This window comes from Pseudorasbora parva, chromosome 1, assembly GCF_024679245.1.
Source record: "Pseudorasbora parva isolate DD20220531a chromosome 1, ASM2467924v1, whole genome shotgun sequence".
Classification (NCBI taxonomy): Eukaryota; Metazoa; Chordata; class Actinopteri; order Cypriniformes; family Gobionidae; genus Pseudorasbora; species Pseudorasbora parva.
The window spans coordinates 62,639,702-62,661,765 of record NC_090172.1 but is presented as its reverse complement, the minus strand read 5'-3'; the positions used below and the strand labels follow the sequence as shown (position 1 = coordinate 62,661,765).

Genomic DNA, 22,064 nt, shown 5'->3' with positions numbered 1-22,064 from the left:
TTCCATTACAAATAGTAAATGAAATGATCAGATATGGTGCTCCGTTGGATTTTTCTGACATCCTTTACTCTTCCCTGATGACCTCTGGCCTACTTTCTGTAAGATCTGAATTTCTGCGATCTGAATTTTAGAACATTGAATTTGATGATCTGAATTTTAGAATATTGAATTTGATGATCTGAATTTTAGAATATTGAATTTGATGATCTGAATTTTAGAACATTGAATTTGATGATCTGAATTTTAGAATATTGAATTTGATGATCTGAATTTTAGAACATTGAATTTGATGATCTGAATTTCTTCTTCATCTGAAATCTTGAATCTGTATTTTCAAAAACTGAATATTTCCAGTCGATTAATTCAGAACAAAATATCTGCTGTTTGAAAATACATGTCTAAACAATTTCGACACAAAAACATTTCAGATGTGTTCAATTTCAAAGGTTCTATATTCAACATTTTAAAAAATTCAAATTCAGAACTATGTAAAATGCAACATAATATTCAGTTTTGTTAGATTACACTTGTCAATAATTCAGATTTATACAATTCAAATTCAGATCATTTAGTCATATTTCTAGCTCCATAATATGACCAACCAGTTATTATTAGTTTCTGTTCCTCTCAATTGTTTTAACTCCTACAGTGGCCAATTTAGTCCAAGATTAACATGGCATCCAGTTCAACCTCGTCCATGAGTGCCATCGAGTGTTAAAACGCGAAAGGCGAAGCTTGAATTTACGGGTATGTCCCTCTTTGGCTAATGTACTTTAAGATGGAGGGGCAACATGACGACCGGCATTCGAACCCCTCACCCGTATGTATTTTCAATGGCATATTATAAACTTACGAGAATACTTTATTACTTGAAAGAAGTGCATTACATCACATTACATACATTAATGAGCACATATTTTTGAAAGAACTAAGTGTTTTTAGCTAAGAATAAACTAAAAAAGTTACACAGTGTAGCTTTAACACAGTGAACATTCTGTAGTAAACACAGACGTTCAAATGATTGCGGAACGTGCGAAAACAACATGAGAGTGAGTTAAAATTCTTGGATGAGCTAAACATTTACAGTTTGAGAGCGGCCATTTTGACACTTTCTTGCGATTAGAACTGTGATTGATTGCATTGATCATCTGAAATGCATGCACTGCTGGAATGACCCTCTTCAAAGTGAGAGGGCAAACATTATTTAAAGTGGCACTCTCCAAAGTCAAAGCGCAAACACCATTTAAAGCGGCAATCCTTAGTGAAAGCGCAAACATAATTTAAATCACCAGATCACATTTAGTTTTAGTAGTATGATTATTCAAAGCAGTTTAGATGGTTCATTCTTATACTGCATTAATAGCAGGAACAGCAGGACATAGTGAGCATGAGCAATGCTGCCTGCATTGAAAGTGTGAGTTATTCGTGAGGGATTTTTGTTTTTTAATTTACAGAGTTTCAGTGACACTATTACATTAATAATCTCATTACATAGAATCATACAATGACAAAACATAATGTTAAATATAATTAATAATAATGCAATGGGGGAATATTTGTGGGTCCTGATAATAATACACAAATAATAATATAATAACAATAAAAAAGTACAAAATAAAAACAAAAACTTTATTTCGGCTTATCGGGATACATATCGTGTCGGGAGTTCAGTATCGAGATACATATTTAATCGTGACGAGTGTATCGTTAAACCCCTAAACGTTAATAATCACTCCCATGAACATGATTTCTGAGTCCTATCCCGATTTTTTTCCTACCGGCTGTGAGGTGAAGACCACATGTCCCAAGATCTTTCCCAAAACTGACCTGATTGTCGCTTGTGCAGATTAATATTAAGATCTGTTTGATCTTTCTGAATTGTAGAAATTAACCAAATGATACAAGGATCAGCAGTTGTTTCTGCACTGAAAGTAAATCCAGACACGATTAAAATCAACGTTTGGGAAGCCAAATTTTCAGTATTTTTTACACAAAATAATAAATCATGTCAATAAAACCCTAATTTTAGTGTTTAGGATGTTATAATCTATATACATAAAAGTGACATACACATTTTTATATAAATATGGCAGCGATAAGGTACAGTAATGGTTTTATTTGGTGTATTCTTTGCTAACAATCTTTCATTCTTATCCCGAGGCTACCATTGTCAGCTGGATCTGCTCCAAATCCAGATCAGATGGTGGACCTGCACCTAGACATCAACGCAGCCCTAAATGTCAACAGATAACATGTCAACTAGACAACTCCTAGAGACGGATCCCCTGTGAGGAACTTGCTAACAGCCATCAACACAGATCCTCTGTCCTCTGCACAGACCCCTAAGGCCAGCTTCAATGTCGGCATGTTGTATCCTGATCTTCAAGCTGGTGGATCTAGATGAAATATTCTGAATTATTGCAATCCATAGTCTGACTTGTAATGCAGCCTGAATCATATTCACACCATGTTCGTTGGCCAGAGACAACTGGTCCCCCAACTCAGCCTGGTTTCTACCAAGGGTTTTTTCTTCTCCATTTCTGTCACCTGATGGATTTTGGGTTCCTTGCCACTGTCGCCTTAGGCTTGCTTAGTTTGGGACGCTTAATATTCTACAATAGGGGTGGGCTATATACTGGTAGATATGATTAACTGGTAGAAATGTATCAACTGCTACTGATTTTGGACCATCATCTCTATCGGAGTTACGTTGCTGTTCTGCTTGTGTGGTAATGAAATCTTATCATCTGCCTGCATTTTTAAGCATTATGGTTAAAAAACAAGGGATTTTAAACTGCTAAAGTGCAGTAAGCAGTGAAAGACACCTCATTTGACGACATGTGCACGCTGTCAGAGAGACTGTTTCTAAGCACAATTTTTTTGTATCATTGGCAGCAAGAATTACAAAATGTCTATGGTATTTCTAATGTCTATATAATATTGATTTAATTGCACTGATGCTATTGGAGGAGAACTGAACTGCGCTGGATCATGTTTTCTGCAAAGCTGCTTTATAGCAAATTGAACTGATTTCATAATTGATGAACCTTACACAGTTATTGAACAGAACTGAATCAACACTGACCTGACTTCAGCTGTGACACTATTTTCATTTTAGGGCTGCTTTACTGCAGAATTTAACTCTGTTTGAATAATTAAATAATTATTTTCATGTTTATTCCTGTAAATCTGCTTTGAAACTTTATAAAGCATTAACAAAGAAAGGTAACTTGAATTGTGCAATGGCCTGATTGTGGACCAGATTTGGCAAACAGCATGTGGGCCACATGAGGATTGTGTAAAAGACCAACTGTGGCCCACATTAGGGTCAGTTCTGGTTTATATCGGCCAAAGCAAGGTATTAGATCTGGGCCGGACCTAGGCCAGAATTAAATTTAACTGTGAGCCATATGTGGGCCATTTCGGCTTCATGTGTTTTGTTCATGGCTGACATGTGGCATTGCTATTGCTTGATTGTGGCCCAAATCTGGGAAACAAAAGTGGACCACTCAAGTGCCATCATTTCACACGGTATGTGGGCCAGAGCAAGGTATTAGATATGGGTCGGACCTGGGCCAGAATTAAATTTAACTGTTAGCCAGATGTGGGCCATTTCTGCTTCATGTGTTTTGTTCATGGTTGACATGTGGCATTGCTATGGCTTGATTGTGGCCCAAATCTGGCAAACAAGAGCGGACCGCCCAAGTGCTATTATTCCATGTGGTATGTGGGCCAGAGCAAGGTATTAGATCTGGGCCGGATCTAATACCTACACATGAAGCAGAACTGGCCCACATCTGGGCAACAGTTGTGGGCCAGTTCTGCTTCATGCGTTTTGTTCATGGCCGACATGCGGCGTTGCTATGGCTTGATTGCGGCCTAAATCTGACAAACAGGAGTGGACCGCCCAAGTGCCATCATTCCACGCGGGTAGTGGGCCAGATGAAAGTGTCAAGTGTGGGCCGGATCTGGGCCAGAGCAATTTTGCTATCTGGGCCAGATGTGGGCCAGTTCTGCTTCATGCGTTTTGTTCATGGCTGACATGCGGCGTTGCTATGGCTTGATTGTGGCCTAAATCTGACAAACGGGAGTGGACCGCCCAAGTGCCATCATTCCACGCGGGTAGTGGGCCAGATGAAAGTGTCAAGTGTGAGCCGGATCTGGGCCAGAGCAATTTTGCTATCTGGGCCAGATGTGGGCCAGTTCTGCCTCATGCGTTTTGTTCATGGCTGACATGCGGCGTTGCTATGGCTTGATTGCGGCCTAAATCTGGCAAACGGGAGCGGACCGCCCAAGTGCCATCATTCCACGCGGGTAGTGGGCCAAATGAAAGTGTAAAGTGTGGGCCGGATCTGGGCCAAAGAAATTTTGCTATCTGGGCCAGATGTGGGCCAGTTCTGCTTCATGCGTTTTGTTCATGGCTGACATGCGGCGTTGTTATGGCTTGATTGTGGCCTAAATCTGACAAACGGGAGTGGACCGCCCAAGTGCCATCATTCCACGCGGGTAGTGGGCCAGATGAAAGTGTCAAGTGTGGGCCGGATCTGGGCCAGAGCAATTTTGCTATCTGGGCCAGATGTGGGCCAGTTCTGCCTCATGCGTTTTGTTCATGGCTGACATGCGGCGTTGCTATGGCTTGATTGCGGCCTAAATCTGGCAAACGGGAGCGGACCGCCCAAGTGCCATCATTCCACGCGGGTAGTGGGCCAAATGAAAGTGTAAAGTGTGGGCCGGATCTGGGCCAAAGAAATTTTGCTATCTGGGCCAGATGTGGGCCAGTTCTGCTTCATGCGTTTTGTTCATGGCTGACATGCGGCGTTGTTATGGCTTGATTGTGGCCTAAATCTGACAAACGGGAGTGGACCGCCCAAGTGCCATCATTCCACGCGGGTAGTGGGCCAGATGAAAGTGTCAAGTGTGGGCCGGATCTGGGCCAGAGCAATTTTGCTATCTGGGCCAGATGTGGGCCAGTTCTGCTTCATGCGTTTTGTTCATGGCTGACATGCGGCGTTGCTATGGCTTGATTGTGGCCTAAATCTGACAAACGGGAGTGGACCGCCCAAGTGCCATCATTCCACGCGGGTAGTGGGCCAGATGAAAGTGTCAAGTGTGGGCCGGATCTGGGCCAGAGCAATTTTGCTATCTGGGCCAGATGTGGGCCAGTTCTGCTTCATGCGTTTTGTTCATGGCTGACATGCGGCGTTGCTATGGCTTGATTGCGGCCTAAATCTGGCAAACGGGAGCGGACCGCCCAAGTGCCATCATTCCACGCGGGTAGTGGGCCAGATGAAAGTGTCAAGTGTGGGCCGGATCTGGGCCAGAGCAATTTTGCTATCTGGGCTAACTGATGTCTCATCTGGACTACTTTGGTGATGTTTTTATTCTCTTTCTGGACATGGACAGTATAGTGTGCATACACTTGCATACGCTCTTGGACTAAATATAAAATATCTTACACTGTGTGTGAAGATGAACGGAGGTCTTACGGGTGTGGAGCGACATTAGGGGGAGGAGTTAATGACATACATTTTTGGGTGAACTAACCCTTTAAAATTAACATCTAATTTGTTTTCTTTTTAGAAAAAATACATTTTATTCCTGAAATTGCATACATTACTATGAAACTAAACAATTTTAATCCATTCAATTGCCGTATTATATTATATTATATAAAAATCTTTTTCAAATGACTTTAAAAAGTTAAAAATAGTTCAATCTAAAACTAAACCTACAACGATAAACCAAATAATAGTTATATAAGTAACAATAATGCAGTTTAGGCATGATTTAAGCCTTTACTGTCTTCTGAAGGATTTGTGGCTTTTGTAAGAAGCAAAAAATATTGGACAGGAGGAAAACTTGTAATAAGAACAAGTGTATAGATGCTCGGATCAGCTCTAAAGTCACTGGATCAGCTGTTAAAAACAAACCATAGCCTACACCCGCACCCGATCGTCACAACTTCAAATCCTCAGTTTAAGCGCAATGTTATCGTCATATAAGCTGCACTGAAGTAGGTTGCTTTAAAAAAAATCTTCTTCGGTGAAATTACGTTTCTTAAATAACCTAAACCAGGGTTGACAATACATCACAGAGGAGTAACCACTGCAATGTGAGCAAAAGCGAGAGATGTGTTTGTATTTAATTCGGATAAAATACATCACACACAGGCCTACATATCCACATTTTGTGCTAATCATTCATCATTGTTACACAGCTTGTTTTATTACGTTAGTAGTAATATAAATATGATTAAAGTGTGAGATTTAAATGACCAAATCAATGAAAGCACGCAGCTTTGAGAGCATGAGCGCTACACGTCTCTCTCACACACACACACACACACACACACACACACACACACACACACACACACACACACACACACACACACACACACACACACACACACACGTTACAGCCTGTTCTGAAGTTTGTTGCACTTAGCGTTGAGAACATTTTAATGATGTATTTCGAAGATATTATCTAGTATATATAAAGTCTCATTAAAGATTTCACACACATCAGAATGACGGTGATTCATGCGCAAACTCCATTGCGTTCATGTGTTTGGAGTAGTGTTGCACGATATACCGGTACTAGTAAAGAATTGCGATACCCTGATATGGGTACGGTACGATATAGACTATTATTAGTACCGGTACTTTAAGGAGGACAGCGCCTATATGAGCTGTGTTTCTTAATTTGCTAGATGTGACAGCAGGTGTCAGGGCGTGTGTGCAGAGCTCTGCTTCCACCGTTCATACTTCCACCGTTCATAATGATACTTTTATTACTGCCAAAACTTTCAATTTTAACCTTTTCTCTGTTGCTGATGTTCATAAAGCCCTGAAACAATTAAATCCCCGAAAACCTGCTGGCCCAGATCACTTAGAGCCTTTCTTTTTAAAATTAGCTGCAGATATCCTAGCTGAACCTCTGACGCATCTTTTTAATCTTTCACTAGTCACAAACAAAATTCCAAAGGTTTGGAAGTCTGCATATGTTTTACCACTTTTGAAAGGAGGTGACCCGACCTTGCCAGATAATTACAGACCCATTTCCAAACTCTCAGCGTTGGCCAAAGTATTGGAATCTTTGGTTGGTGAACAGGTGAAGGAGTATTTAAATGCTCAGTCAATTTTATCTAAGTATCAATCTGGGTTTAGGAAAAAACACAGCACTACCACTGCTGCTATAAAAGTAATTAATGACATAGTCAAAGCGCTGGATGAAAAGAAACACTGTGTATCACTGTTTATTGATTTGTCCAAGGCTTTTGACACAGTAGACCATAGCATACTAGTTCAGAGACTGATCAGTATAGGCATGTCTCAGCACTCTGTGGGCTGGTTTATCAACTACCTCGCTGACAGGACTCAAGCTACGCAAGTTGATGGCCTAATGTCAAACTATGTATCTATCTGTAAAGGGGTTCCACAGGGCTCCATTCTTGGGCCACTTTTATTCACCATTTATATAAACTGTATAGGGGAAAATGTCAAACATGCATTTTTCCATTTTTATGCGGATGATACAGTTATTTATTGTTTTGCAACTACCATTAAGAAGGCGTATGAATGCTTGCAAACTGCTTTCAATAGAGTGCAAGCTCAGCTTTATCAATTAAAGCTTGTGCTTAATGCAGAGAAGACCAAAGTAATGGTCTTTTCAAACGCAAGGAAATTGGAAAATGAGTCAGACCTGAATATTGTTACTGATCAGGGTAATAAACTTGAGGTAGTTTCATCTTATAAATATTTAAGATTTTTAATTGATGATGACCTTTCTTTTAAGCTTCATTTACAGAATCTAGTGAAAAAGTTGAAACTGAAGCTAGGTTTTTTCTTTAGAAACAAATCTTGTTTTACTTTTTCTGCCAGAAAAAGGCTAGTCCATGCCACATTTCTATCTATGATTGATTATGGTGATCTGCTGTATATGAATGCTCCATCAAAGTATCTTCAGATGTTGGATTCTGTGTTTCATGGCGCTTTAAGATTTATCTCGAATTGTAGACCCCTCACTCATCACTGTACACTTTACTCCACAGTGAATTTGCCCTCTTTGTCAAGTCGCCGGCTTACTCACCTTTATATCTTTATATATAAGGGTATCATAGGGAGGCTACCAGGTTACATATCTGATTTACTTTCTTTTACACAGAGTACTTATGGTTTACGGTCCCAGAAAATAATTTCATTGAATGTACCTAAAGCCAGGACTGAGATGTTCAAAAAAGCTTTCATGTTTGTTGCACCTTCAAATTGGAATGACCTACAGAAAATACTCAAACTACAGAGTCTAATTTCCTTAAATGAGTTTAAAGGTTATGTTAAATCTATAGAACATGACTCAATCCACACATGCAAATGTTTTAATTAATGTCATTTTTATTTAATTGAAATGCACTTGACTTTTGTGTTTTTGTGATTGTATGCTTTAATTTGTACTGCTATCTTGGCCAGGTCTCTCTTGAAAAAGAGATTCTATATCTCAAAGAGACTAACCTGGTTAAATAAAGGTTAAATAAAAAATTAAATAAAAAAAATACACGCATGATAAAGAAAGCACCAGAAATATGCGCGCATGACAAGAAAAAGCGCGGCGCGGGACGTGCAAGCATGCCCACACGCCTTTCAGACAACAAACATGCGATCGTCCTTCAGTTCTTTCGCGGATTATTATTTGGGTTTGAATGGTCAAACATATGTAAAAATGCACGGTCTGGCGAGTATTGAGGTAAACACAGTCGGAAATGTCTTTAGTGAAAGTATATAACTGATGTAATTAGATCCGTGCAGGTCTTAATACAGACATTCTGTGTGATTAATGTCAAACATCAAAGAAAAATAGAAAACCACAACATGCTTGGCTAAATAACTAAATATATATTTATTAAGAATCAGTTTATTATTAAATTATAGAGTGAAGACTATGTAAGCAGTTTTATATTTGATTATTTAATTTCTTTCTTGACTTGCTACTGTTAAATAGACCTAATAGCTGAACAATAAAGCACTGTTTTTCTCATATTGTTTGTAATTTGCGTTTTTTAATTATTTTTTAAAAACAAAGAAACAATTAAAAATCTATATTATAATTATAAAATTACACTTAAAAAATATTAAATTATTGGTATCATGAAATAAGATTTTGGTCATCCCAACCTGTTGAGAAGTGAAAGGTTAGTGAATGATAACATGATTGATAATGTGATCTCTGTAAGGATGTTCACACTGGCCATTATTATAGCAATAAGAGGAGCAATGTGTAACGGATTCACAGAGGCAGGATTCAAAAGCAAGTAATTAGTTTATTTGACGGATAGTGTCACAGAAGTCAAAACTCAGAACACTGAAGAAGTCCGGATAAGACAGAGCAGTGAGAGAGGCTCTGTTTGCGACACGGGCAGGCTGTGAGCAGCTGTGACTCGGGAGGTCGGTACAGGTAATCCGGGAAGGGATCCAGCGTTTCACGGAAGGGGGAAACGACAACCAACACGGAGACACATGGGGAAACATCCAACAACGCTCTGACAAAGACAAGAGAGAAACAGAGAGACTAAATAGGGTGAAGGTGATGAGTTGCAGCTGGTGCAGGTGATCAGCCACAGGTGTGTGATGAGCCAATCCCAGGCTCCGCCCTCACCTACATTCAACACGCACCCAAGAGTGAGACAGGGAATCCATGAACCGTGACAGTACCCCTCCCCCTAGGAGCGTCCCCTGACGCTCCCAGCCGACCTTACCTGTTGATTGTAATCATCAATAAGGGAGTGATCCAGAATGTCCCTAGCAGGAACCCAACTTCTCTCCTCCGGACCGTAACCTTCCCAGTCCACCAAGTACTGGAAACCGCGTCCCCTCCGTCTAGAATCCAGAATGCGATTAACCGAATATGTTGGTTCCCCATCTACGAGTCGCGGCGGTGGGGGAACCGGGACTGGCGGATTAAGGTGGGAGTGAAAAACAGGCTTGATTTTGGATACATGGAAGGCGGGATGAATCCTCCTGTACGCCGGAGGGAGTTTGAGGCGGACTGTCACCGGACTAATGATCTTGGTGACAGTGAACGGGCCGATAAATTTGGGAGCAAGTTTATTAGATACGGAGCGGAGAGGAATGTTCTTGGTTGAAAGCCACACTTTTTGACCCACGACGTAAACGGGAGGCTTAGACCGGTGGCGATCGGCTTTAGCCTTGGTGCGCGCTCCCACCTGGAGCAGAGTCTCACGGGCTCTGGTCCATGTGCGATGACACCTCTGGATAAAGGCGTGAACAGAGGGGACCGCGACCTCGGAATCCAGACTAGGAAAAATAGGTGGCTGGTAACCTACACTACACTCAAATGGCGAAAGGCCCGTAGATGACACTGGTAACGAGTTATGAGCGTACTCAACCATAGAGAGTTGTTGGCTCCAGGATGAAGGATTCTTGGATACCAAACATCGCAACACTCTTTCCAGATCCTGATTGGCTCTCTCAGTCTGACCGTTGCTTTGGGGGTGATAACCCGAAGACAGACTAACCGTGGCTCCTAGTAATTTACAAAACTCCTGCCAAAATTTGGACACGAATTGGGAACCTCTGTCGGAGACCACGTCCATCGGGAGGCCATGTAACCGAAAGACGTGGTCTACTACAGATACCGCTGTCTCCTTGGCTGAGGGTAATTTGTGCAAGGGAATGAAATGTGCTGCCTTCGAGAATCGGTCCACGACGGTCAAAACGACCGTCTTGCCCTGGGAGGGCGGGAGGGCGGTAACAAAATCTAGAGCGATGTGGGACCAGGGTCTCGAAGGAACAGACAACGGCTGAAGTAACCCATGAGGAGGTTGGTTAGATGTCTTACCAACCGCACAGACCGAGCAAGCCAAAACAAAACTGTGAATGTCGCGAGCCATAAGTGGCCACCAAAATCGTTGCTTTATTAAACTGCTAGTGCGGTTTACCCCTGGATGACAAGCAATGTTGGAGCAGTGACCCCATTTGAGGACCTCGGATCTTAACCCCTCCGGAACGAACAAACGACTCGGTGGGCCGCCGGGCGGGGGCGTTACCCCTTCTAAGGCCACTTTGACCTTCGATTCGATCTCCCATGTGAGTGTAGAGATAACTATCTTCTCTGGCAAAATACACTCGGGAGTAACCGGGCGTTCGGAAGCATCAAAAATACGAGATAAAGAGTCGGGTTTGATGTTTTTAGACCCGGGGCGGTACGAGAGAACAAAGTCAAAACGTCCGAAAAAAAGTGCCCACCGAGCCTGCCTGGAGTTGAGTCTTTTAGCAGATCTAATATATTCAAGGTTCTTATGATCCGTCCATACAATAAAAGGTACCCCCGACCCTTCAAGCCAATGACGCCACTCCTCCAACGCTAACTTGACGGCCAACAACTCTCTGTTACCAATGTCATAATTGCGTTCGGCAGGAGAAAGACGATGGGACAAAAACGCGCACGGGTGCATCTTGTCATCTGAGGGAGAGCGCTGTGAAAGAACCGCTCCTACCCCCACCTCTGACGCGTCGACCTCTACCACGAACTGACGTGTTGAATCAGGGGCGACTAAGATGGGAGCCGAAACAAAGCGGCTTTTAAGTTTGGCGAATACAGCCTCGGCTGTATCGGACCACCTGAACGTCGTTCGGGGAGAGGTCAAGGCAGTCAGAGGTGCGGCTAGTTGGCTGAAATTGCGAATAAAACGCCGATAGAAATTGGCGAACCCCAGAAACCTCTGTAGGGCCTTACGGGAATCTGGACTTGGCCAATCCATCACAGCCTTAACCTTGTCGGGATCCATGCGCATTCCCTCCGATGACACGATGTACCCTAAAAAAGGAACAGACTGTGCATGAAAAGCGCATTTCTCCGCCTTGACAAAAAGCCCATTCTCTAGCAACCTCTGAAGCACTCGTCTGACGTGTCGAACATGTTCCTGGAGAGACGAAGAAAAAATCAAAATGTCATCCAGGTAGACATATATGAATTGGTCGACCATGTCTCTCAACACATCATTGACGAGTGCCTGGAAAACCGCTGGGGAGTTGGAAAGGCCGAAAGGCATGACCAAATATTCAAAATGCCCCCTGGGGGTGTTAAATGCGGTTTTCCATTCATCCCCCTCCCTGATGCGAACCAAATGATAAGCGTTACGTAAGTCCAACTTCGTGAAGACGGATGCTCCCTGTAACCTCTCGAAAGCTGAAGACATCAACGGCAAAGGATAGGTATTCTTTACCGTGATGTTATTCAGCCCTCGGTAATCAATGCAAGGTCGCAGAGAACCATCCTTCTTCCCCACGAAGAAGAACCCCGCCCCCGCTGGAGAAGAGGAAGGGCGGATGAATTTGGAGGCTAGAGAATCAGAAATATATTTCTCCATGGCCTCCCTCTCTGGAATAGAAAGAGAGTATAGTTTGCCCTTAGGCGGAGACTTACCTGGGAGTAAATCTATAGCACAGTCATAGGGACGATGCGGAGGAAGAGAAGCAGCTCGGGACTTACTGAACACTTCCTTCAGGTCGAGGTACTCCGGAGGCACGTTAGACAGATTCACCGTCTCACTCTGAAAAACAGAACGAGACACAGACGAACAAGCAGACACCAAACAAGACTCATAACATTTATCACTCCACGCAGACACAGAGTTTTGTCCCCAGTCAACCCTTGGATTGTGTAACTCCAGCCAAGGGTGACCGAGGACAATGGGAGCCAAAGGGGAGTCCAGGATGAAAAATGAAATGCGTTCAGTGTGGTTGCCGGAAGTGATCAGTGTGAGTGGTTCAGTGGTGAATGAAATGTCAGAGAGAACTTGTCCGTTAAGTGCGTTGACAGAAATGGTGTTCTTGAGTGCAATGGTGGTTATGTTGAGTTTATGAACCAGGGCAGAGTCAATGAAGTTACCTTCCGCTCCCGAGTCGAGAAGGGCAAGGCTGGAATAATCCTGAGCTGCCCACAGCAATCTCACCGGGAGGAGAGTGGAGGATGAGGTCTTTTCCACGGAGATCCCGCCCGACAGTAGCCTTCTTTTTACCGCCGGGCGTGGTCTTTTACCGGGCAGGAGTCTAGCAGGTGTCCGTTCCCGCCGCAGTACAGGCAAAGACCACGGGATCTCCGTCTCGCCTTCTCCTCCCGGGAGAGCCGAGCTCGACCCACCTGCATGGGCTCCGGGTCGAAGGTGTGGCTGACCGCATCCGTAGTGCTGGCCTGAGGGCATTCGACGCTCCCAAGCTGAGGCTCCATCCTGGACCTCAGCCGACTCAGACGAGCGTCCACCCTCAACGCAATATCGATGAGACCGTCAATCTTCTCCGGAAGGTCGATGGTAAAGATCTCCTTCTGGATGCGGTCAGCCAGCCCATGCAGGAACATGTCCCACTGTGCCTCCTCGTTCCACTTGCACTCGGCGGCCAGGGTGCGGAACTCGATGGAATAATCCGAGACCGAGCGGTTACCTTGACGGAGCTCTGCGAGTTGACGTGCCGCTTCTCTTCCGGTCACCGCTCGGTCAAACACCCTTCTCATCTCCGCCGCCAGCGTCTGGAACGAGGAGCAGCAAGGATGTTGATTCTCCCACACCGCCGTTCCCCAAAGTGCTGCTCGTCCGGAGAACAGGGTGAGGACGAATGCCACCTTGGATCTCTCCGTGTTGAAAGTCTGCGGTTGAAGAGCGAAAAACAAGGAACACTTGGTAAGGAAGGCTCTGCAAAAATTGCTCTCACCGGCATAACTCTCGGGGGTAGGCAGACGTGGTTCCGGTTGCCGCGATGCGGATGGTGTGTGGGGAATCGGCGGTGGGTCGGGCACAGTGGGACCGACGAGTTGTTGCATCTGTTGGGTCAGCTCGGCCACCCGTGCCACCAAGGTGTGTACTGCCTTTCCTGTGGCAGTTAAGTTCGCCTCCTGCTGGTCCAGTCTCTCGTTGCTGCTGGTCAGTAGGGCGTTGATACTCGCTGAATCCATGGTTGGTCAGAGCGTTCTGTAACGGATTCACAGAGGCAGGATTCAAAAGCAAGTAATTAGTTTATTTGACGGATAGTGTCACAGAAGTCAAAACTCAGAACACTGAAGAAGTCCGGATAAGACAGAGCAGTGAGAGAGGCTCTGTTTGCGACACGGGCAGGCTGTGAGCAGCTGTGACTCGGGAGGTCGGTACAGGTAATCCGGGAAGGGATCCAGCGTTTCACGGAAGGGGGAAACGACAACCAACACGGAGACACAAGGGGAAACATCCAACAACGCTCTGACAAAGACAAGAGAGAAACAGAGAGACTAAATAGGGTGAAGGTGATGAGTTGCAGCTGGTGCAGGTGATCAGCCACAGGTGTGTGATGAGCCAATCCCAGGCTCCGCCCTCACCTACATTCAACACGCACCCAAGAGTGAGACAGGGAATCCATGAACCGTGACACAATGGTCAAAAACCAGGGTAGGAACTGCTGGCCAAGGGAATTTTTAGTAAAAAAAAATAATAAAACAATGAATAATAAGTTCTGTTGTCATATTAATCACATGAGGTTTTTTTTTTTTTTTTTTTTTTTTTTTTTTACCGTGGTATCGGTACGGTACCACGGGATTTAGTATCGGTATCGAGGTATTTTGGTCTGTATCGTATCAAAGTCATAATTTTGGTATCGTGACAACACTAGTTTGGAGTTGCTCGCATCTCCTCAGCTGATGCGCCGAACTGCTGCAAATGAAACTTAAATGTTCAGCATTGCATACTGAAGCCCAACACACAGTTGTCTTCATTTAAAAATAGCGAGACTACATTATATTACCAGTGCTGATGCCACTCTCTCCTGCATTGCCGTCTTTGATTTTGACATGAGCTGAAATGGAAGTTAAAGAACGACACACATTTCGTTGCGGTTTACCGTGAAATGAGAGTTCTGCATCTTTATAAAATAAACACAATAATGCTTAAACTCTCATCCACCTGCAATTTTTGGGATGTTTACCCACTTGAACCACGGATATAACCGCAATCCTTGCATACTCTGAGTCCTTACACAATTTTTTTTTATTTCTGCAGCATCCGTGTGTAGTTAAATGGACTAAACAAAGCAGTGAGGCAGATGATTTTGCCTCGAGGATTTTTTCAATTCGAGTTACTTGAGGAATCGTTTCAGCCCCAGTCTACATACTCATGATTTTACCCAGGGCATTTTTTACTTCTATAAAAGCCATTTTATTTTTATAACATCTAGGGCTGAAATGATGCATCGAGTAACTGGAGTTAATCGAATTAAAATGGATGTTGCAGAAATAATTTTTTTTGTGTAAGGACTCGCGGTATGAGCGGATTGCGGTTATAGCCGCGGTTCAGGTGGGTAAACATTCCACAAATTGCGGGTGGATGAGGGAAATCATAATGTGTTGATTTTAATAAAGATGCTGAACTCTCATTTTATGGTAAAACGCAATGAATGCGTGTCGTTCTTTAACTTTTGTTTTCAGCTCATGTCGAGATTGAAGACCGCAATGCAGGAGAGAGTGGCATCAGCACTGGTAAAATCATTTAGTCTCGCTATTTTTAAAATGAAGACAAGTGTGTGTTGAGCTTCAGTATGCGATGCTGAACATTTAAGTTTAATTTGCGGCAGTTAGCCTGTCAGCTGAGGAGATGCGAGCAACTCCAAACACATGAACTCGATGGAGTTTGCAGCTTTGCACATGAATCACCGTCATTCTGATGTGTGTGAAATCTTTAATTAGACTTTATATATACTTGACAATATCTTCGAAATACACCAATAAAATGTTCTCAACGCTAGGTGCAACAAACATCAGGAGCTGTAACGTGTGTTTGTGTTTGTGATGAGCTGCAGTACTCGTGCTTTCATTGATTTGGTAATTTAAATATCACACTTAAATCATATTTATAGCTACTAACTTGATAAAACAAGCTGTGTTACAATGATGAATGATTAGCTCAAAATGTAGATGTAAATGTTAATGTAGCCTGTGTGATGTACTTTATCTAAAATTAATACAAACACATCTCTCGCGTTTGCTTGCGCTCCAGCGGTTAGCCTACTCCTCCCATTATTGTCAACCCTGGCTTAGGTTAAGAAATGTAATTTCACCAAATATTTTTTAATATTTTATTTTTTTTATTTTTTTTAAAGCAAACTACTTAAGTGTAGGTAATATGTGGCGATAACATAACGCTTATCATGGAGGATTTGAAGTTGTGATGATCGGTTTCGGGTGTAGGCTATGGCTTGTTTTTAACAGCTGAGACTGTGAGACTGTCGGAAATGTCTTTAGTGAAAGTATACAACTGATGTAATTAGATCCGTGCAGGTCTTAATACAGACATTCGGTGTGATTAATGATCAGATTATCAAATTCAACATTCTAAAATTCAGATTATCAAATTCAACATTCTAAAATTCAGATCATCAAATTCAGATCATCAAATTCAGATCATCAAATTCAGATCATCAAATTCAGATCATCAAATTCAACATTCTAAAATTCAGATCATCAAATTCAGATCATCAAATTCAGATCATCAAATTCAACATTCTAAAATTCAGATCATCAAATTCAACATTCTAAAATTCAGATCATCGAATTCAATATTCCAAAATTCAGATCATCGAATTCAATATTCCAAAATTCAGATCATCAAATTCAATATTCAGTATTCAATACTACATTCAGTAAATGTGATTTTCAGACGTCTGCATTCAGTTTCAGTGTTTTGCTTCATCAAATAGTTTTGAACAAAAGAACAGAGAGAATTAAACAGAACAATCCCTCAAAAGAGGAGTGAGAACCAAAACATCTGCGAGTGAAAGACTCTTGTGTGATCGTGATCATGTAGAGAGAGTTTAGGAGGGCGATAATACTCAACTCACCCGTCACAGAGAGAGAAACAGCAGAGCCTTCTAGTGATGAAACTGATCTTCCATTAATGTGTCCTCTACACCAGTACTGACCCCGATCAGATGTAAGAGCTTCACCAATACTGAGAGTGTCTCCGTCTGCAGTGTAACGTTCAGACGTCTGTAACTTTACTCTGTCTTTATACCACTCATATCTCCAGTCACTGAGATCAGACTCTATCACACACTTCAGATGGACTGTCTCTCCAGTGAACACAGATGTGTCTGGAGTCACAGTCACTGTAGATGTGGGTAAAGCTGAGAAGAAACACAAACACACAAAGTGACTCAAACAGCAAAAAATGTAAAATAATAATAATAATAATAATATATATATTCAGTGTTGTGCAAGTTACTTCCAAACTGTCCCTTGTGAAAAAGAAGTGTGCTTAATTGTATTGAAAGTGTATTTTTTGTGCACTTAATATATTTAAAGTATATTTTTTAAAAACTGCACTTGTAGATAATATGATATAATTAAAATTAAGTGCCACTTAAGTGTACTTAAAGAGAATACACTTTAATGACAATATTTCTAAACACACTTAAGTACACTTTTTTAAAATTCACTTTGTAATAATATCTAATTAATTTGTATTTTTAAAAAGTACACTTTCATGACAATATTTATAAACACACTTTAGTACACTTATAATAAGTGCGCTTTGTAATAATATATAATTAATTTGTACTTTAAAAAAGTACACTTTCATGACGATATTTATAAACACACTTTAGTGCACTTTTAATTAGTGCACTTTATAATAATATCTAATTAATTTGTACTTTAACAAAGTACACTTTCATGACAATATTTATAAACACACTTTAGTGCACTTTTAATAAGTGCGCTTTGTAATAATATATAATTAATTTGTACTTTAAAAAAGTACACTTTCATGACGATATTTATAAACACACTTTAGTGCACTTTTTATTAGTGCACTTTATAATAATATCTAATTAATTTGTACTTTAACAAAGTACACTTTCATGACAATATTTATAAACACACTTTAGTACACTTATAATAAGTGCGCTTTGTAATAATATATAATTAATTTGTACTTTAAAAAAAGTACACTTTCATGACAATATTTATAAACACACTTTAGTGCACTTTTAATAAGTGCGCTTTGTAATAATATATAATTAATTTTCACTTAAAGAAAGTACACTTGTATGACAATATTTATAAACAGACTTAAGTGCACTTTTTTAAAAATGCACCTTGTAATAATGTCTACACCTAAATTTACTTAAACCATTTTAATTATGAGTTTGTTTCATAAAGTGCACTTATTTTACTAATGACAAAGCACATGGAAAATAAATGATTTTTTAAAAAAAATTAGTTGTCCAAATTTACATTGGCTAATGTATTTTTCTTCAAAATTTCACTCGCTTACACTCCAGTACAACATACTGTTGAAATGTTATAACTAGCTCCTATGAACTCAACTACAAGTGTCAGTTTTCTACATAATTTGACATTGTCAATCTTTATGAGAGGAGTTGTCTAATGTACTGTAGGCTACTTTACATCTGTGTACAGAATAACCTACTTTAAATATTATGTTGTTGTATGGCGATTAAACACACATTTAATTGCATTAATTGCAAGAAAAAGTTGAACAAATCTAAACCAAATTAATTTGCATTAAAATTCAGTTAAAATAGGCTACATTTAATTTTAATCAGACTCTCAACATGATTGACTTTTAGTTAGGTGAATGAGTCAAGTTCTCTGAAACACAGTCCAACTACACAGTGTGTTAGAACAACCTGAACAGAAATGGATAATTAATAAGTGATTTATAATCAACATTTAATGCACGAAATATCTTATTTTATATTTATACTTAATATTTCAATGCGCATGCGCCAAAAATACTACGTCATGATTTTGAAAAATGCGCGGTCAGCCATGATTGCGTCATCTCGATGCGTGAGGAGAACAGTCAACAGAGGAGCGAACCGTTTGGATCATTACAGATGAAATGAGACGTTATATGCTACAAATAACGAGTCAAGTAAGTATATCTTGATATAAGCTCTCTTGATTTTACATTTTCACCGTAACATGGTAGCTCTCTATTACGGTGTAGTAGTTATTTAGTTTAATCGCAGATAGGATAGACGCAATATGGACTCGGGAGGTGAATTAACATTAATCATGTTTCCTATGTATCTAAGATTGTATTATTCATATTCATGTATCTAAGATTGCATTATAATAATTTCTTAAATCGGAATGTGATCGCCGGTGTGGGCATGTTCAATGAATTTGCCTGCTGTAACGTTAAATACAATATTTTAATCGATCTCCTACTTTTTAAATGGACAGAAGACATTTAACGTTATATACATTTATTCCAAATATTAACTTAACGTATAACAACAACCAGTAATGAAATAATGATTTTAATATGTTCTTTTCTTTTTGCATTTGGAGAGTAAGATGTTAAAGTACTATTTGTGTTTTTAATATTTTGTGCTTATTTTATTTTTTATTTTGTAGGATCAATACAGATGTGTTATTGGAGATCCAGTGCAAGCTGTGTGGAATCACGGAGCCATCTTGATGAGGTCAAGTTAATGTTAATTATGAATTTATGCCCAGCCATGACACTGATCACACAAGCTAAAACATAACTATCAAGTCTTTAGCTTTTAAATGCTTTGCATCTTGTCCATTTGTAAGTAATACATTCCCACTTGTGCATTTACAGATCCCCTAACACACAGAGGCCACACACCCAAAGGAAAGGAGCCGCAGCATTGCTGTGCCAGGCGTGGTAAATACAGGAACATCCTTCATGGAGATGGGCGAGGTAAGCTGAAACTTGCAAGGCAAGATGAGGAAAAATGCAAGAATACTTTTCTCAATTTACATTGGTCTTGGGTTATTTATCTATATTTAAGTTATGTTTAATTCCCTGTAAAGTAGGAATAAAAACCATTATTAAAATGTTCTCTATTTTTAAAGTCCAGTGTCAGTGAAGATGATGTGCTCAGTGGGATACGTGAAGGAACCTCTCCAATCATTCTACCCTGACGACTGAGGTAATTCATCACATAGGGGATGCAGTTGTGGTCAAAAGCTTAAACACACCATGCAGAATAAACTGCTTCATCAGGGCAGTACTAGATTAAAAAGAGACAACATGCTCATTTTTATGATCCCTCTTATGGCTATTTCTTTTTTTTCTTCTTTTTTTCATACAGATACTGCTGTGTGAATATAAACTGTACATCTATCGTTTTAATTTAATTGAGCCAATTATAATAATGGATAGATCTGTTTTATAAACAAGTTTTTTCTTTGCGTTTTCTTTTTCTTTCCTCAAGGTATATATTTTTTTGCTTTCCTGCCTCTTTGGAACATGTCCATTCACATCTACTGTGGAGAGATGGTGCGCCACTTTCCTACTGATGGAGAGCTTCTCGGACATTGACATAAACAGCACTTTCCAAACAACTTGAAAAGAGTTGGTGACAAACAATTTTGTGTGCTTTTGGAGTTCTTCAGTTTGTTTTTGTTTTTTTTTTTGTTTTTTCATTCACTAATGCTGGAATAAGATTTTAGAATAAACCTTTTGGTCCTAATTTTGGTGCTAGTAAAGGTTTAAGAGCTTATAAGTTCAGTAACACTTTACAATAAGATCTAATTTGTTAACGTTATTTAATGAATTGACCAACATGATCTAACAGTGATTTCTTTTTATTTATTTTTTTTATTTAATTTTTTACAGTGTTTATTAATAGTTGTTGACCTTGCTTAATAAATTATAGTTCAAAGCTAGTTAATTAAATTTATAGTCATTGTTCATGCATTAACAATGCATTAAATAATTAACATTTAAGATTGCATTAATAATACAGGTGTAACAGTAGACAAAGCTGACAGTTCGGGGAGGAACACTAAATATAAAAATGCTTCTTTTTTTTTATTGGTTTACTGAACAAATTGTAATTGTCCTAATCTAAAGGTTTCTTAAAGAATTAAAAATATAATATAAAAAATATCTCTACTAATTATTATTATTATTATTATTACCTTTATTTAACCAGGAGAAAAACTCACCAAGATTAAAATGTCCTGTCCTGGCCAAGATAGGCAGCTGTGTTTGCATGTACAGTTATACATAAAAAGTCACATAAAAAACATCAAACATACAACCAGTCAAAAACAATTACACACCATTAATTTACTCTCAAAATGATGTAGTAAAATTTTAAAATGACTAAATGTCACCAGATCTTTTAGCTTCAACTCAGTCTGGAGCAAATTCCAATCTGAGGCTGCGACATATCTGAAGGACGTTCTAATTATAGGTTAGATTTTTTTTCAGGTTTTCAGGTTAAGTAGAATATGATGAATATATAGGCTAATATAATGCATACATTTAGTGAAAGAGTTCATCTCTCTCGTGTTTTATCGACGTTTTTCTGCTGTTGAAACACTGAACGATTACACAATGTGATACATTTTAGTAAGTTGTAATGTATCCTTAACATACCTTCTGATGTTAATTCATGTTTATTCTTTGACTATGACAAGGTGATCACATTCACTCGTGCCGCGTTGCTGCTTGAACTGATGTGTCTTTACAGTGATCTGTCATGTCACATTAAAGAGCATCAATATGGCATCACTTGAATTTAATGATAAAATTGACAGAATACATATGTTCTTATGGAAACTTGTATTGAAGTGTGTTCCACTCATTAAACAAGCCGTCTGTTAACTGTTAAAGATTGCATTCGTACCGCTCGGTACACACGTGCACTGTACCGTAAGTCCTTTACCAAACCGGTTCGGTATGAATACATGTGCCGTTACACCCCTAATTAGTAAATGTTGAAATTAACATTAACTAAGATAAATAAATGTTTATATTATTATTCATTCTAGGTTCATGTTAAATTAAGTAGTTAACTAATTAAACGTTACCCAAAGTTTTGAATCTTAGTGTTGTACATGAAACGATTCTTTTCTTTCCATTTGTTTGTATTTATTAATCTGTTGTGTGAGATAATTTTCTGTGATGGGTAGATTTAGGTACCTTTGAATGAGGGAGATATATAATAATGCATATAATTACATATAATTGCATATAATCCTCATTGTCCTCCAGACTCTTTCTAAATGAATTTGTGTTT

The 22,064-nt window shown here is 39.9% G+C and overlaps 1 protein-coding gene and 1 long non-coding RNA gene across 2 annotated transcripts in view; one reads left to right on the top strand and one right to left on the bottom strand.

Moving 5' to 3' along the window:
• LOC137071433 (Fc receptor-like protein 5) overlaps positions 1-18,392 on the bottom strand; it is a 101,332-nt gene extending 82,940 nt beyond the window's left edge. The window contains exons 1-3 of the mRNA XM_067439477.1: positions 18,381-18,392; positions 17,255-17,267; positions 16,872-17,156 (exon numbers count right to left, since the gene is read on the bottom strand). Coding sequence (XP_067295578.1) covers positions 16,872-17,156; positions 17,255-17,267; positions 18,381-18,392 — 310 coding nt within the window. The remainder of the gene's footprint in view (positions 1-16,871; positions 17,157-17,254; positions 17,268-18,380) is intronic.
• A 316-nt stretch (positions 18,393-18,708) lies between these two features.
• On the top strand, positions 18,709-20,423 carry LOC137080216 (uncharacterized). Its single transcript, XR_010906090.1, has 5 exons — positions 18,709-18,931; positions 19,420-19,487; positions 19,649-19,732; positions 19,888-19,964; positions 20,250-20,423. It is a non-coding gene; the product is annotated as an uncharacterized lncRNA (long non-coding RNA).
• The last annotated feature ends 1,641 nt before the right edge of the window (positions 20,424-22,064 follow it).